Below are 18,167 nucleotides of genomic sequence, written 5' to 3'. Positions count from 1 at the left end.
CAGTCAGTGACACTGAGACCAGAGCCTGTCTCGTGAGCAACATTCAAGGATTGCCTGGTCAGGGTGACCACTTCCAAGCCAGTTATGAGGCAACCAATCATCTAGTGAGTGATACTGAGACCAGAGCCTGTCTCGTGAGCAACATTCAAGGATTGCCTGGTTGGAGTGACCACTTCCAAGTCAGTGATGAGGCAACCAATCATACAGTCAGTGACACTGAGACCAGAGCCTGTCTCGTGAGCAACATTCAAGAATTGCCTGGTCGGGGTGACCACTTCCAAGTCAGTGATGAGGCAACCAATCATACAGTCAGTGACACTAAGACCAGAGCCTGTCTCGTGAGCAACATTCAAGAATTGCCTGGTCGGGTGACCACTTCCAAGTCAGTGATGAGGCAACCAATCATACAGTCAGTGACACTGAGACCAGAGCCTGTCTCGTGAGCAACATTCAAGAATTGCCTGGTCAGAGTGACCACTTCCAAGCCAGTTATGAGGCAACCAATCATCTAGTGAGTGATACTGAGACCAGAGCCTGGCTCGTGAGCAACATTCAAGGATTGCCTGGTTGGGGTGACCACTTCCAAGTCAGTGATGAGGCAACCAATCATCCAATCAGGACACTGAGACCAGAGCCTGTCCTCTCGTGGGCAACATTCAAGGATTGCACGTGAGTTTAGACTATTTCTTTGAGTATTTATCCGATTTAGAATGCCAAATGCAATTAGAAATAAAGCAAGTAATATTTAAGCTTAACAGTAATATTTACATATTAATGAGTATTTCATATTTTATACACTTTATGAAATGATTGAAGAGTGCTACAGTATTCTTGGATTGGGAATCTAGTTGTTATGATTGCAGTTTTATTTTACATGAAATCAAAATTAAACGTTTTTCGTAAGAACTACAATTACAGATGATGTGTAACTCACTTTAAACCATTTGAAGAGTTGTAAATAAATATAAAAATTTTAATTGAGATCACTAGATCTATTAATAAACTTTACCTTTTTGACCAATAGCTTTGATTTTTTACAGTAGATCGTGGTTAATCATTTTAAAAGTTAGAGTGCTTTAAAAAAATTAAATTATATGTAATAAAAATTTTATAATGCTCAGTCCATCTATATGAGCCCTATCCCTTGTCCATCAATTGCGTTTTATCAGAAATTAAAATTAAAAATCCATTTTACATTTTTAAGCGGCGGTGTTGGATGGAATTAGTCTAAACTAACTAGAGTAAACTGGCGTAAACTGGAGTAAATTGCAATTATTATTAAATTAACTACAAAACAAGCAGTAAGTGTGCCATTAAAGTTATTAAATGAATATATGAAAATAAAATTTGTTTAAACTAAAAACGAGTAAAAATTGTTTCAATGATTTGTTGAAACCCACTTTTGTTGCTCTAAATTTAGTTTTATGTACGTACAAATTGGATTGATATCTCTAATAATAAACGTGTTATAAACGTTTTTTATAAAAGTATGCCACTAAAAGTATGATAAACTTGTATGAAAATGACACAAAAAGCGCTCATATTACCTAAAGAATGAATTAATGAAAATTATAGGCACTTACATTTTTTAAGTATATAGTACACAATTAGAAAATACACACAAATAACAACTAACAACTTTTACGTAAAGAAAGAAAGTTGCGTAACATAATTGGTGAAAACAATTACGTAACGTCAAAGAGTAATGATATGTTATTGTTTATTTTTATTGATTGTTATTGGACCACACTATATTAAAACTTCAGTATTTAATAAAATGATGGTAAAAAACGTTATTTTGAATAATTTAGTGAAATAAATACGTTTTAAAGTTTAGGTTCGGTTAGGTTATGTTATAACGTGGACATGGCAACGTCCGCATATTTTCTCGGCAACTATAACGTCGGGGTTGAAAGGGTTTAAACCAGGCTGAAGGAAAAACTGCCGAAGATCTAGATATAAATGTTTACAGCATGTATTTCAATCATGTACGGCGTAAGGAAGTGATATGTTTCAGGATGAAATATATATTTTACAAGCTCGTCAGTTCGTTCAGTCTTATTTCATGCATAATCAAAGAATTCATATCCTCATGCGTTTGCCCAGGGAATGGTTTTAGGATGGTCCACATTACTTCTCCAAATACATATAATTTTTCCAGGAACAGAAAAAATGCTTTTCCTGTTTTTCCTGTATTTAGTGGAGTTATCTTTATGGTTTTTTACTGTGTTGTAATTATTCATTTGCATCACCTGAAGCCTTTATTAGATTACAAAGATCTAAGTTAATCAAATTAAAACCCTATATTAGATCCGGGTTTTATAACTACCTCTGAATGCCAAATTTAGACCAATCAGTCTACTGTTTAAATACGGCAGATGCTTTTACGAACTCTACGTTTCTTTCAGATGTTTCCACTGGAATTCAAAACCTTCCAACCAAAATCATAAAAATGGATAGAATTTTATATGCAGTTTAAATTGTAGTTTATCACCTGATTATTACCCATTATAAGGGTAAAATACAAATATCCACGTTTAAAACATTGGGTTACTCAAGTTCTGAATAAACTCACCAAGTTTCATTTTATTAAGTCTATTATAAACAAAACTATCTTTAATAGCACTACTTCAATTTTAAGCCAGAGACCCTTGATTATTAACCCGAACCAACGTAATGCGTATATTTTACATAACTCACCTCTACATATTGTATGTATCCATTGAAGGTGTTTATTCCTCGCTGAGTAAATCTTCCTTGGTACACAACTTATTTAAAGCAACAACTTTTAATTTAAAGTGCTTTATACTCCAAGTACATGTGACGCTTCTACATTTCTTGACATATCACCACAAACGTCGCGCGTTTTCTTGTGAACAGAACGAACACACGTAACCCAAGCAATCGAGCCAACAACGTCTTATCAGAACGAAATCGTTACTAATTCAATCATAAGATTAGTTCAAAACTGCATTTGAAGGCTTATAACAATGTCAATTAACAATGCTTAATTAACGCCTCTCTAAAGCATTTGCATGCCATATAAATTAATCTTAATTAAAATACCCGTGGAAAAAACAAAATAAACTTCCTTATTGGACACTTGAGTTTTGCGTTGAATCTGTTTCCGGTTCCACTCCAACAACACTTGCTGCACTCGACCACTGAATGACGTCACGGCTATTACGTCACCACCACCAGCTGGAGAGTGGCTCGGCCAATCATCTTCACGTTATAGGCCAATTAGAGCCACGAGCCACATTAATTGGATGTTGAACCTTTCTAGACCATTTCTTTGTTGGTGTCCGTAACACGTTTAGTGCAATCTGGTCTCTCCCCGCGAGATTTTGTTAGGCCAGATTATAGAGGCAGTTCAAGGCCATTTCAAAATGTTATTTTTTATTACAGACCGTAGACGTACCCTTTTAAAAATACATGTATTTTATCAATACTCAAGGTAATTTGATAAAATGTGAGTAATCATTTGAAAATAACAACAAACATTTTTGTTATTGGTGACAGAAGGTTTGAAAGGGTAGTGTATGTTACAAAAATGTATAAAACCGGTAGTACGTTTCGAGAATTGAGATCTACCCCCTTCCATAGGTGCACGAAATACCCTAAGACATTAAAAACTAAAAATTTGGCAATGGACTGCCACTCAAAGGTAAAATAATCAATTGGTACCTGGCGAAATACATGGAGTCCAGACTGGAGAGAATAAACCCAAACGACTTCATTGCACAAGAGCAAGAGCACAAATACGTCACACCCAAACTTGCCAAGGTGAAAAAATAATAACAAATAAAAAGTTATAACAACGTTAGAATAATGTTGATAGTGGTCAGATTCCGTTATATGCCCCCTACGCTTGAACTTTTTCATTGAAATTAGAACGTTATAAAACGATGTAGTTGAGTAACAGAACAAACATTATGCCCCCAAAGCTAATTTTTCATTTACGGATGATTATAATGAATGACAATTGGTTACTAGCTAAGAAAAAGGGTAGGCTACTTACGTATTATATCGACCACACACTAACATTTATCCAAACACAAAAATTCAACAAAAACAAACATTACCAAACAAAAACTAAACTCTTTATTAAAAAAAAAACATACAAAACTTGTTTTTATTCTTTATCACACTCCGCCCACCCAAAATGCGAGTGCCTCCGGCCATCAGCGCGGGGCAGCACCGAAGGGTTGATGTCAACGAAAGGAAAACATCCCTCGAGATAGTACCTATCAGTAAAATATCAAATTCTAAAGGGGCTGATCAGAAATATAAATTTAATTGTAATGGAAAGGCAATTTTAGTATGTACCGTGCAAAAAACTTACATAATCATGTGATGCCGAGCGGCCTGCCGTAATCGGGATTCTCGAGAAAGATAAGATAACAGCGACAACAATACCGATCGCAATACCTGGAAATGCTTGTTGATTGATGATGGAATGTTAGTTCTGTTACTCAACTACATCGTTTTATAACGTTCTAAGTTCATTGAAAAAAGTTTAAGCGTTGGGGGCATATAACGGAATCTGACCTTGATAGTATATTACTATTAAGAAATATATATAATTCCAATTTAACTAAATAATCATGTAGATCAATAATAATATAAAATATAATAAATATTAAATAATACAAAATAGTTAAAACATTAAACGTAAAGGCTCTGTGATTTCAGTTTATAAAGAAACAAACCACGTAGTGCCATTATAAATAATGTACTTTTAACTGAACATTTTGATCAAATATTGAGTATTATATGTAAAAGACAATTATACTATATAACTTTTAAAAAAATGTATTATGAATTTAAAAACTTATATAAAATCCGTTTTAGTTCACTTTTGACAACATGTGTTAGTGTTTAGCTATTATTTCTGAAGTTTCGTCGACTACACTACGGCTAGTTAGGGTTTTACAAATTTTATAGGAACATTTCATTTGTTGTGTGGTGGGAATTCACAGAAGAGATGAGAGAGATAATAAAATAACGGTTCCCCACTCTATGGCAAATCGCAGCAGAATTCTTGGCCAATGACTGTAATTTCTCGACCGCTGCTTCCTGCCTTCGAGATCGCACTGTGTTTACTTTCCACATCGGAAAATAAAAAGTCCCTGGTGAGACCAAACATTCTTGCAATTCTAAAAAAAATTACAAGCGTTGTATTTCTATCTAAATCTTTTAAATTTAATTTCCCTTAACGGCATTTAAACTGGTAATTTCCATTCATACCTGTATCTATACAGATGACATAAATTAGATGCAAAGCTTTATACTTGTGGAAGAAGCGGATATTTTTTAATGTTTTACGTATTTTAGGTTTTTTCCAAACAGAATTGTTGTGAGTCATAAAAGTCCAAACAAGCAGTTTCAAAAAGTAAAATTTGGATTCACTCATTTAAGTTCATGAAGTTCCAAAACTTGTATTAGATATGCCTTAGACAATTAATGTACCTAGAAACAACGGATTATTATTGAAAGGCTCGAGAAAACTTAACGAGATTTACTACAGATACGGAAAGAAGGAATGTATGCTCTTTTGCTCTTTGAACTTTCAGCTCCAAAATCAATAGGGTTCTTTCTTGGATTAAGAGCAAACTATGAACTGGTCGAAAGAATCGTCATTTTGTACTATGTTTCAAGTCTCTCTCTGTGCTAGTACGTAGCCAGGAAAAAAATTCTTGTTCCAGACAACTGATATTTTCCCGTAGTGGACAGAAAGAGTAGGCACCATTTTGTTTCTTAAAACTTTCTTGAACCGTTTCTGTGTTGAGAACGATATTTCAGCAGTACATGTCAGTAATACTGAATTATTTAAATAATAATTATCGTTTACTAAAAAAGTAATTGAAAATATAAAACATTTGGGGAACCCGGATCCCGTGAACCCCCTCACTGGCTACGTCCTTATCTCTGTGACCTTATTATCATGAGTTATCTTACAGTAGGGTGGACAGTCACCGGCACTATGTTGGATGCCTTCGAACATTCGAGTTATGACTTTTTATTGTAGGCCTATACACTTTCACATTCCAAATTTTACAACTGAAAAAAATATTAGATACAAGTTCTCGAAACGTCGTTTTAACATTGTCAATCGAATACGATTTCACGTATTGTACATTAGTACTGAAACATAAATACATTTCACGTATTGTACATTAGTACTGAAACATAAATACGACTTCACGTATTGTACATTAGTACTGAAACATAAATACGATTTCACGTATTGTACATTAGTACTGAAACATAAATACGATTTCACGTATTGTACATTAGTACTGAAACATAAATACGACTTCACGTATTGTACATTAGTACTGAAACATAAATACGATTTCACGTATTGTACATTAGTACTGAAACATAAATACGACTTCACGTATTGTACATTAGTACTGAAACATAAATACGATTTCACGTATTGTACATTAGTACTGAAACATAAATACGACTTCACGTATTGTACATTAGTACTGAAACATAAATACGATTTCACGTATTGTACATTAGTACTGAAACATAAATACGACTTTCACGTATTGTACATTAGTACTGAAACATAAATACGATTTCACGTATTGTACATTAGTACTGAAACATAAATACGATTTCACGTATTGTACATTAGTACTGAAACATAAATACGATTTCACGTAACATTACTGAAACATAAATACGATTTCACGTATTGTACATTAGTACTGAAACATAAATACGATTTCACGTATTGTACATTAGTACTGAAACATAAATACGATTTCACGTATTGTACATTAGTACTGAAACATAAATACGATTTCACGTATTGTACATTAGTACTGAAACATAAATACGATTTCACGTATTGTACATTAGTACTGAAACATAAATACGATTTCACGTATTGTACATTAGTACTGAAAACATAAATACGATTTCACGTATTGTACATTAGTACTGAAACATAAATACGATTTCACGTATTGTACATTAGTACTGAAACATAAATACGATTTCACGTATTGTACATTAGTACTGAAACATAAATACGATTTCACGTATTGTACATTAGTACTGAAACATAAATACGATTTCACGTATTGTACATTAGTACTGAAACATAAATACGATTTCACGTATTGTACATTAGTACTGAAACATAAATACGATTTCACGTATTGTACATTAGTACTGAAACATAAATACGACTTCACGTATTGTACATTAGTACTGAAACATAAATACGACTTCACGTATTGTACATTAGTACTGAAACATAAATACGACTTCACGTATTGTACATTAGTACTGAAACATAAATACGATTTCACGTATTGTACATTAGTACTGAAACATAAATACGATTTTTTCGAATCAATTTATTGTGACGCATACATACACAATTTTGTTGATGTAAACCACATTGTAAATATTAGTGATCAAAATGCTAGAACTCGAACAGTCTCTTTAAACTTTTTCAATGTTTTCCTTAATGTAATTTATAATTCGGAAATAAATTTACTCCATTCTAGAGTTAATAAAAAATTCATTTTGTATGAAAACTTCAAAACTGCACCTGATGTTACAATGAGTGTAGGGCCTCATTTAGATTACACTTGATTTTGTAGTCTAGGGTGTCCGATTTCGAAACGACGAAAAAGAGTTTTGAGCTTCACCGTGGCCGACCTTTTTAAATCTCTTCAGTTGTAAATGACTCTAGATTCCAGGAGTCACATCTGTGACAGCGTTGCACTAAGAGGAAGGTGGGCTGGAGCTAATCTTAAAATTTACACCTTAAAAGTGGTGGGATACGTATTAATCAAATTAAAAAAAAGAATACATCAGCAGGCAACAGTAAAATTGTAAATACGATATAACGTTAGTCTTATAGGTTATAATTGAAGTTCGTTTCTCTAAAACTGACTCTTAATAGATTTAACTGAAAAAAACGAACTTAGTGAGCAATCACTATTAATATCGCAACGTAAAAAGTGATTTATTTATTTATTTCCAACGGCAGCAGCCAATGTACAAAGACAAGCATAGATGGTAGAATACAGTGGAAAATAAAATTAATACAATCAGATGAAAAATCTACATAAAGTAACAAAATAGGTATACAAAAATTTGATAATAAATAATAAGTATCCAAAGATATAACAAGTTATAAATATCCAAAACATAACAAAAAATAAAAATAAAGATTAACAAACAACAATAATTACTCAAGTATTGTGCAACAGGAACAAGCAATCAACTAGCTAACGAAATTATAAGATTGATAAGAGCGAACATAAATAAATAGTGCTAATATAATATATAATATAAATTAGAATATAATATATAACATTTAACAAATAACAGTAGAAATTAAATAAATACAACATATAATACAATGAACATGCACAATTTGTGATTAATCAAATTGAATTAGATAAGAGTGAACGCCTCACGTTAAGAGTGGAGCCTCGTGTGATGAACTGAGTGACGAGCGCTGTTGTTTACCTCACGTTATCTGCCGGAGGGCTCAAACGACTGAACTCGTCATCTTGTACTACACAAGTCATCCGCGACAAATATGCAAGTCATTCACGCATATTTGAGCGGCCGTCGTCTCACACGATCTCCACTGTTGTTTTTCACTCTTAAGAGTCTATTCGTTGTTTGTTTCTTGTGTTTGGCAGATTGACTTGTTCATCACAGCTTTTAATCCGACACGTGTCGTGGAACGTAGGTAAGTCTTAAACATCTAAAACGTCAATATATTTTAAAAAAATTGTATCAACAGGGCCGAGAAATTAAAGTTGAATAACAAAGTAGGGATATTTCACATTTAAAATATTGTTACACTGGATCTGTTTACTTCGTTTATCCCATAATATAAAAAGGTAAACGTTTGCTGAAAGAGTGCCGCAAAGATTTTGGAAAGTTTATTTTTTATAGCATTGTACTGTTACAAAGTATAATAAAATCTTATCTTTTTAGATGCAAAGTAGATGTTATTTTCACTTTCCAGTGAACCATCTACCCTCATGTTTACTTTTCTTCTCTGTTGAGAGGTGTATTAGTTCGTTTGTAGAAAATTACAGACCTATATACGGTAAATGGGTGGGAATATTTTTACTAACGCCATTTCGTTAAATTTAGAGGGATCTATCTGTATTATTGCAAGTTGCTCATCTTATAGCAATACATTATCCTCTGTATACAGGGGAGGATTTTCTAATACAGTTTTTTTAGCATTTTCACAGTTCATGACCTGCAGGACCTTAAAATCACTGCTTTTCAATTTTTCTATTAATTTTCATGTGCATTCTTTGAACTAGTTCGTTAGCGAGTCAAATTTAACAAAGACGACCAAGACAGTTGCGGCCGTTCGTATTCGTGCAAAATACTTATCTCGGTTAATACAAAACCTAGACCGAACGTAGAGATTTATCGAAACGTTAATTTTAAGTTCATACCAACACAAGATATCAACTTTAATTCTCATTAGGTTACAAGCTAAGGACCATATAAGGTTCTCAATCTATTCAGGATATATCAGAAACAAGACAGTAACGATTGAGATTAACTTACTCTCATCAGTATTGCAGGCTTTAAGATTCAGTATTGCCGCTGTTAATTGGTTGAGCGTTAGCGAAGGCCACTCATGGGTCTGGCTAATTCTCTCTTTGACATTGGGATTTCTTGAGAACAAATTGAGTCAAGGACTTTCGTGTAACTTCATTTCTACATAAGCGAAATCGTGTTTGGCATAACAATATCTGCAGGATATCTCGATGATATCTATAGAACTTAAATTATGTTTGATATTTCATATTACTTCTGCATGGACAGTGATATAAAGTATATTGCGAAGAGTAATGGAGTTATAAGTATATCTGATCTTTAAGCTAGAAGTGATGTTGTTCCTAAAATTCCTAATGGATTTAAGTCAACTTTTCAATTTGGACAGTTTGAAGCAGTTGGAAATGTGTGTCATTTTGGATTAGGAGTGTTATTAAAGCTGAAGATGATGCAATATTAAAAACAAAAACTGGAAATGATAGGCAAGGTGATGGAAAAATAACAATTAATTAATTTTTCATTATAGCTCAAATGATTGATAATAAGACCACAAGGAAAATTCAGTTGGTTAATGATATTACAAAAGCTCAATGTAGTATGTGTAATTTTCTAGATTTGAAATGTATTGAACAAAAAGGAATTTCTGGAACAACGTATTTATTCATTTTACAAATATTTATATAAATATATTCAATTATAAAATTGTTATTAATACTTTTCAAATAGTCAGACAAAATAATCAAGAAAAATATCATAAAATAACACTCTGAAGACGTAACATAAATACAACCTTGATAAGGTGCTTCATTCAAAGTCCTCCATTTCATATTAGGAATTCCTGATGGACCCTTAGCGAGAAGTTATCCTAGTTATCCTTACAAGTTTCCTACGTTAAGAATCAAATAGTACGTTGAGGCGGCATGGGATTTCACGAAACCTATTAGCCAGAGCTAACAGTTAAAGAAGAAGAAGAAAATCAATATTCTATAAAAAATTGTATCTTATAAAAAATAAGAAATTCGAAATTCGTTGTCCAGTTTGGTACACCAATTCATATCAATATGGTAGCCATTCAAACTTTAAAAAAAATCATAACTCCGTTGATTATAAATTGAAAGTTTTCCAGAAATATCAAGTTTTCTGGAATGCTTATAACATTTCCCAAACTTTTTGTATAGACTATTTTTTTGTATATTGAACAGTTTTAAAGAAACTGATACAGTATATCACATGGAAATAAATTAATAATATTTTAATTATCACATAATCTACCTACTACTTCCAACTGAGCCGTAACGACTATTTTAATTGTTCTCGAAATGATTTTTGTGGATTAAAAAAAACTGTGCATAATATATACACATTTATTTAATAATGAAACTATGAAACCTAAAAAGTTCTAGGAGTTCAAATAATTTCACAGGTCCTAAACTTGTAAAAGTTGCGTGTCTTAAGAGAGCAGGGCTTTTAGAGAATGGAAATGTCACAGATTGAGAGCTCCTAGAGACTGAAAGCCAGAAGTAGCTCTGAGATGATGGAAGCACTTATAAATAATTGGAGATTTCGAAGGACCTAAAAATTAAATAAGCTTAAATCTTCTAAATGATAAGACCTTCTAGACGGTGTGTATTCCCATAAGCCAAGAGCTTTAAAGAATGGATGGATTATCATAATCCCAGAGGAACGGACTTCCTAAAGTTTGGGATCGCTCCAACAGGCGAAGAGCTCCAGAGGTCATGTATTCATACATTTTCAGAAGTCAAAAGTATGAATTGGCCGGAAGCTCTTAGAGTCGTGCTCATATAGCTTAGGATTTCCAATAACGAAGAAAATCATGAAACAAACTTTATAGGTTATGTTCCAGTTGGAATATGAGGCAGCTGCTGTCATGTCTGTTTATCGCCATTGTTGCCAACTGTGCGATGAGTGCCCGCATCCTCGCAGTGTTACCAATCGGCAGTAGAAGCCACCAGAACATGTTCCAAGGAGTCCTTAAGGCTCTGGCTGCCAGAGGACATCAGGTCGTCAACTACTCTCCGTATCCTTTGGAGGAAAAGATGACCAACTACACAGACATTCTCCTAGATGTTCCCTATGCAAGCGATATAATAAGTAAGTTACATTTGTGAATCTTACAGTACTAAACTGAATGATTAGGAACTTTTACATTGAATACACAATGTAACACATTTAATACGCCAATGGCGTAGTGTAAAAGGTACAACGGTTATCGCAAGATAAGCGGATCAAGCAACGTCGAGCGTGGCTGTTGCTAGGATGGGTGACGCTGAGCGATCCTGTCCTTGCAAGCAGCCCGCCTGTCCAACCATTGGTAGTGGTTCGGAAGTCACCTTTAAGCCGTTGGTCCCCAGGTTAAGTGTTAGAGAGGGCTTCTTAGCCCTAACTTCGCCTGGTAAAATAAGACATCTTTACTTTACTTTACTTTAAATAAGAATAAATAAATTGAGAACTGTAGATAAATAAACAAGTGTCTTTACATTTGAGGTTAATCTACCACGTACGAGCCTTAACATGTATAACAATAATATAATCGGAAGTAATAGTATTATATATTATATCGATTGCAGTATGTTGATATTACTGTGCAATATTATCAAGAAACGTGTGTACTTAAAACACTTCAACCACATTCATACTTTTGAGCAAAATTCCACATGAACACAGCATCAGATAACATTTAAATATACACAAATAAGTAACAATTTTGAAATAACTCCATGTATAAGAATTACTTTATTGATGTCATCTTTGGTGACCTTTTATTTAATTTAGCTTCTTAGCAAGTTATTTGTATGGCTAACTGGGTTATCACGGAGATTATTATGTGATACAAAAGTTAATCTTTGATATTGCCACTGATTTACCAATCACAATCAATCGAAGTTTTTTTGTAGCAAATGTAAGAAAAGTACTAAGGAAATATTTAAACGCGCTGTGATTGAAAGCTGGTTTATAAGTTATTTCTTGTTTTGTTTCTAGATTCTTTGAAAATGCTAGAGGAAATAATGCACACATCTTCAGCCAAAGGTGCAAAGTTCCTATGGGATTTCAGCATGACGATTCTGGAAAACCTCTTACATAACCAGAACATAACAAACCTCATCGAGTCAGATGAAAAGTTCGACTTGGTAGTCCTTGAAGCAATCTTTGCCCAGGAGGCATTGCTTGCGTTTGGGCACAGATTTAATGCGCCGGTAATAAACCTTCACACGTTTGGAGCTTTCAGTCCAATAAACGCCGTTTCAGGAAATTCTCTAGCATTAGGATACATACCGGACTACCCCTTATCGTTTTCTAACCGAATGTCCTTCTATGAGAGGATTCTGAACGTGTACTCAGCAACAACTTCTCTTCACTATTACTACTCTCAGTACTTGCCCGGTCAAGAAGCCTTTGCGAGATCGATGTTCAAGGACCCTTCAATGCCACCCTTGATAGAGCAACTACACAACATATCGCTGTTCGTCAACAACATCAACCCCTATGTGCACTACAGCCGGCCCTACACACTCAACATGGTCGCAGTTGGAGGAATCCACCTATCTTCGGAACGGAAGCCTTTACCGCAGGTAGGCTTGACATCATTTTAGAATATTCCTACAAATCGTCCTTTAGTAATGATGATTTATCTGACTAAACCTACATTCAAATCATATTTTGTGGTTGCTGCAGGTTATGAAGGAATTCCTAGACGACGGGAAACGAGGCGTTATTTACTTAAGCCTTGGCTCAATCCTTCCTGACAATCTTCTTCCTCAACAGTTCTTCGACAACTTCATCAACGCTTTCCGCAGACTGCCCTACAAGGTATTGTGGAAAACAAAAAGCAATTTCGCGAAGCTGCCTGGTAAAATATTTACATCCGATTGGACTCCTCAGCAAGATGTTCTAGGTAACCTTTATGATTTCATGTAGTGTTTAGAAGTTTCATTGAAAAAGATAAAGTAATGTAGCCAGCCATTAAGATATACTCAGTATTTATAATTAGCTGCCTCGTAGAAGAAACAAACACTGCACTTTAAAGGCAACTTGTGGATCTAACAACTGATTAATTTTCACATTGTCAACTTAAAGCAAGATCTTATCTTATCTTCCGTCAACATTCAGGACAAGTAAGATTTAGAGAGGTCTTTGCAGATTTCGGCAGATGATGCCATCACCAGAAGATTAAAATTTAGTCATGAACTGTGTTTGTGAAGATTTTTTGGAAACCGGGTTTACATTAAAATAGACGACTTTAGTGGCTAATGCAGTTTTTTTTTCGTTTTTAGCTCCTGATAATGAATCCTCTGTCGAACTTGGTTAGAAAAATGTACAAGATTTACTTGAGCTTAATGTTTTAAAATTAATAACCTGTTTTAAGTTTACTTATTCGGTTCAGAACAGATGCCAATAATTCAATGCTTTGGTGTTGGTACTTTACTCGGGCATTGATTGATATTACCCCAAACGAGTCTCTAATTAGGTGAGCTTTAGCGAAACCTTTCACTCAAGAGACTTTAAAAATTCTATTTCTATCTGTCTATCTAACTGTCTGTCTGTTCTATATATTTAAAACAATGAATTCGACGATGGTGCATGTAACTCTATGAGATTTAGCTGTGTTAGCGAATACTTTTACATAAGGTCTTATTGGTACCCATGGTGGCAATGAGAAAATAGTTGAATGAATCAAATTGTAAACAATCTGAGTACAATCATATGGGTTTTGAACATGTAACTTTTATATTTAAGTGGTCAAACAAGGAAAATGAGCTATGCTATGAAGATGAAATGGCTTAACAAATATAGTTATTTGCGACTGATTGTGGCTTTAATGGGCTGCCATTTCTAACTCAGTTGCCCGTTTATTAACTTTAGGTTTTATAGCTATATCTTAAATGTTTAAGAAAACTATATCAATCTCGGGACTTTTTGGACACCTTCTATTCATAGATATAGGGACACAGCACGTAAGGAATTACCTAACAGTATTGCATCTATTCCAGCTCATCCTAACGTAGTATTGTTTGTGACTCACGGAGGGATGATGAGTCAGCACGAAGTTATTAATGCCGGAGTCCCCGTGATCTGCATTCCTTTCCTGGGAGATCAACGAATGAATGCCAAATTTTACGAGAGTCAAGAGATTGGAGTTAAGATCAACTTCGACGAGCTTTCAGAAGACACATTTTATTCTGCCGTAACAACAGTATTATCATCATCTAAGTAAGTATGATCCATTCCTCTGATGTTACACTCGTCTTACATTAAGGCTTTGTGGAAAAATTCAAACCTCCAACTAAAATTATGGAACGATCGATAAAATTGTTATTTTTCACGATATATCTAAACCGAATAAGATTTTAAATACTACGGGGTATATAATGACTATTTAAATGAAATTTAATCAATTGTTAGTTGTGTGGTATATCAACTACTGCCTCCAGAGTATTAAATGTTACATATTTTTGTGTAATTAATACTATTCTCGTGGGATACATTTATAACAACCAAATGTATTTTAGTTTTGGAATTATTGAGACCCATTTGTTCAAATTAGAATATTTGACGCTGAACCTGTCATGGGACTTTGTGAGTGAATATGACACCCAATCGAATGCTCATGTCTTATAAAGTTCGAGCGTTGAAGTTTTTAGTTCTGGTCTTACCCCAAGACAGCGCGCCATTGTGTGAGATAGTAGACGAAGAAGAGGAAACAATAATAATAATTTGTTATTGCATTACAATTCACAACGCTAGATTGTCTCGCAATTGGTAATAAACTGATATAACGAAGTACCAAAGGAAGACCGAACGTAACGATTGAGTTATCACACAGACGGACGGACGGACTGTTCTATGATATTTTTGTTCTCAGAACAATAGGATTCTTCCTTAGACTAAGAGGAACTATATACAAAGTTCTAAGTCTCTATGACCTTTCTAACAAAAGAGTTTTCGCACGGAGGGAGAGGTCGAAGAATAACACGATACGGTTTTAAGAAGGCACTATAAAGTACTTAATGATTTTTATCAAAAAGGCAGTCTCTTATCTAGACACTCACACAAATTCAAACATTCACTTCTCACATTCTCTCAAACACAATCGTATTGACTTCAAATTCACTACTTCCAGACATTCTAGGGGTTAGTCATGAATAGATCAACAGAGATTAGGACAGCACAAGACATTTGAGACGAGTTTTAAATTGATTTTCCTTGCTGGAAGGTTCGGTGCGCTCAGAGAGCTTATTGATTGGTCGGACACCAACTTGTAGCGGCAGGTGTCGAGATAACGTCAGCCTGTATTGATGGGTTCGTAAGTTGTCCTTGCCTCTAAAGCATATTGATGATCACCTTAAGAATTTAGAGGCAAAGCAAAATCAATAGAGAAGAAGATGAGGGTCAGACATATTGGGACGGAATGATAAGAGAGGGCCATTTGAGTTATTTACCGAGTAAGAGCCGAATCACAGTTTGGAGATTGGGTTTGGAAATGGTAGAATATGATCCATATCAGCTTATATTCTTTTCATTACTAAGAATGTTCTGTCCAGATACAAGGATAACATGGCTAGACTATCACATATCGGGACCAGCCGTCATATCCTGCAGACAGGCTGGTGTTCTGGGTGGAGTACGTCCTGAGGCCTGGCATCTTCGTCCTGTCTTAACATTGCTGCTGTAGAACCAGCCATGCTGCCTGGGGCATGGCGTAGCTCTTCGTCCCGCTTCAGTAATGTAGAATCATCTAGTCTTGGTATATATTCTGTTTGTATTGTCCAGATACAAGGATAACATGGCTAGACTATCACATTTATACCGGGACCAGCCGACCTCTCCTGCAGACAGACTGGTATTCTGGGTGGAGTACCTTCTGAGGCATGGCGGAGCTCACCATCTTCGTCCTGCCTCAGCATTGCTGCCGTGTTATCAGCTGTACTTGATATATATTATGTTTGTATTGTCCAGATACAAGGATAACATGGCTAGACTATCACATTTATACCGGGACCAACCAACCTCTCCTGCAGACAGGCTGGTGTTCAGGGTGGAGTACGTCCTGATACATGCCAGAGCTCACCATCTTCGTCCTGCCTCAGCATTGCTGCCGTGTTATCAACTGTACTTGATAGATATTCTGTTTGTATTGTCCAGATACAAGGATAACATGGCGAGACTATCACATATATACCGGGACCAGCCAACCTCTCCTACAGACAGTCTGGTGTTCTGGGTGGAGTACGTCCTGATACATGCCAGAGCTCACCATCTTCGTCCGGCCTCAGCATTGCTGCCATGGTATCAACTATACTTGATAGATATTCTGTTTGTATTGTCCAGATACAAGGATAACATGGTGAGACTATCACGTATATACCGGGACCAGCCGACCTCTCCTGCAGACAGGGTGGTATTCTGGGTGGAGTACGTCCTAAGACATGGCGGAGCTCTGCATCTTCGTCCTGCGTCGTCGCTGATGCCATGGTATCGTCGTTACCTCGTGGACATCTTCGTGACGGCTGTGGTCACCGTCGTTGTTTCCATCCTAGCTTTTTACTTTGTCATTAAATCAATGCTGTCTTTAATATTTGCCATGAACGATAATGTCAGGACAAGTGCACATTTTAAGAAAATAAAATAAAATCTATAAATGTGTCTTATGTACATATAGTGGCTTAACAACTTAACCCTGTGATGCGATTAAAAAATTAGAATTAGAACGCCGCTAATTCATATAATTACTCTCATCGATTCAGAAATGGGGGGTGATCAATGAAGATAAAGCTTTCACATGTATTAAAGGCCAAAGGTATTAAAAAAGTAAAGTAAAGAAAAGATGCTTTATTTTCCCAGGCGAAGTTAGGACTAAGAGCCCCTCTCTAACACTTAACCTGGTCTGGGAGGCGGGCTGCTTGCAAAGACATGATCGCTCAGCGGCCACACCCATCGAAGCAGCAACCACGGTCGACGTTGCTTGATCCAGTTGTCTTGCGATAATCGTTGTACCCACTACACTACGCCATTGGCAAATGGTATTAAATGGTGAAAATGAAGGGTTTGGGTACTAAATTTCCTGTAATGTTACTAAGCATTGTAAATCCAAAGATACAGTTCAAACGGGCTTTGTGTAGCACTGCCAAGATATTCTGATGCATAATTCAAGAATTCATATGGAAAAAAGGAAATTGCTAAAAGAAATTAGGTTCTGAATGGGAATAAATATTTTTGCAACTCAGTAGGGATTCAAATGGTGCCTTCCACGTAAGGTTGAAAGACAATAGTGTTGAAGGGTAAAATAGTTACTGTAACACAAATATGTACTGTACACATAACGTAGCTACGATGAGAAGTCTATATTTTGTAGAAGTCACGGATGTAAAAGGAGTTCATTTTGAGCTTCTTCGAGCGTCTCCGACAGTTTTTTGTATGTCTTCAAAATACAGACATACAAAGACATACAAAATATGTCTTCAGACGAAATGAGTGCAGATTTCAGTCGTCAGGTCTGTAACCATCAGAAGCTGCACTAAAACGAAGGTGAAGCTGAAGGTAAACTCAACATTCACACGGCTAACTAATTAATGTTA

The 18,167-nt window shown here is 35.2% G+C and overlaps 1 protein-coding gene across 4 annotated transcripts; it reads left to right on the top strand.

Annotated features, from left to right (window-relative positions):
- Positions 1 to 578: 578 nt before the first annotated feature.
- On the top strand, positions 579 to 17,235 carry LOC124353657 (UDP-glycosyltransferase UGT5-like). Of its 4 annotated transcripts, none has more exons than XM_046803600.1 (6): positions 579 to 669; positions 11,438 to 11,685; positions 12,574 to 13,163; positions 13,267 to 13,486; positions 14,583 to 14,802; positions 16,921 to 17,235. In XM_046803600.1, the coding sequence occupies exons 2-6, from the start codon at positions 11,445 to 11,447 to the stop codon at positions 17,219 to 17,221; spliced, it is 1,572 nt and encodes a 523-aa protein (XP_046659556.1). In that variant the 5' UTR covers positions 579 to 669; positions 11,438 to 11,444; the 3' UTR covers positions 17,222 to 17,235. The 4 variants fall into 4 exon arrangements, with proteins under 4 accessions (XP_046659556.1, XP_046659557.1, XP_046659554.1 ...); XM_046803601.1 differs by lacking the exons at positions 579 to 669; positions 16,921 to 17,235 and adding exons at positions 8,581 to 8,737; positions 16,134 to 16,251; XM_046803598.1 differs by lacking the exon at positions 579 to 669 and adding an exon at positions 8,582 to 8,737.
- The last annotated feature ends 932 nt before the right edge of the window (positions 17,236 to 18,167 follow it).

This window comes from Homalodisca vitripennis, chromosome 2 (genome assembly GCF_021130785.1).
Source record: "Homalodisca vitripennis isolate AUS2020 chromosome 2, UT_GWSS_2.1, whole genome shotgun sequence".
Lineage (NCBI taxonomy): Eukaryota > Metazoa > Arthropoda > Insecta > Hemiptera > Cicadellidae > Homalodisca > Homalodisca vitripennis.
This window is presented reverse-complemented; position numbering and strand designations above follow the sequence as displayed.

What these genes read in the sequence shown, in the direction of transcription:
- LOC124353657 (XM_046803600.1), top strand. Translation starts at nt 11,445, where the DNA reads ATGAGGCAGCTGCTGTCATGTCTGTTTATCGCCATTGTTGCCAACTGT. An exon ending in CTATGCAAGCGATATAATAA is followed by an intron (nt 11,686 to 12,573) that starts GTAAGTTACATT and finishes TTTTGTTTCTAG; the next exon opens with ATTCTTTGAAAATGCTAGAG. An exon ending in TCCTCAGCAAGATGTTCTAG is followed by an intron (nt 13,487 to 14,582) that starts GTAACCTTTATG and finishes CATCTATTCCAG; the next exon opens with CTCATCCTAACGTAGTATTG.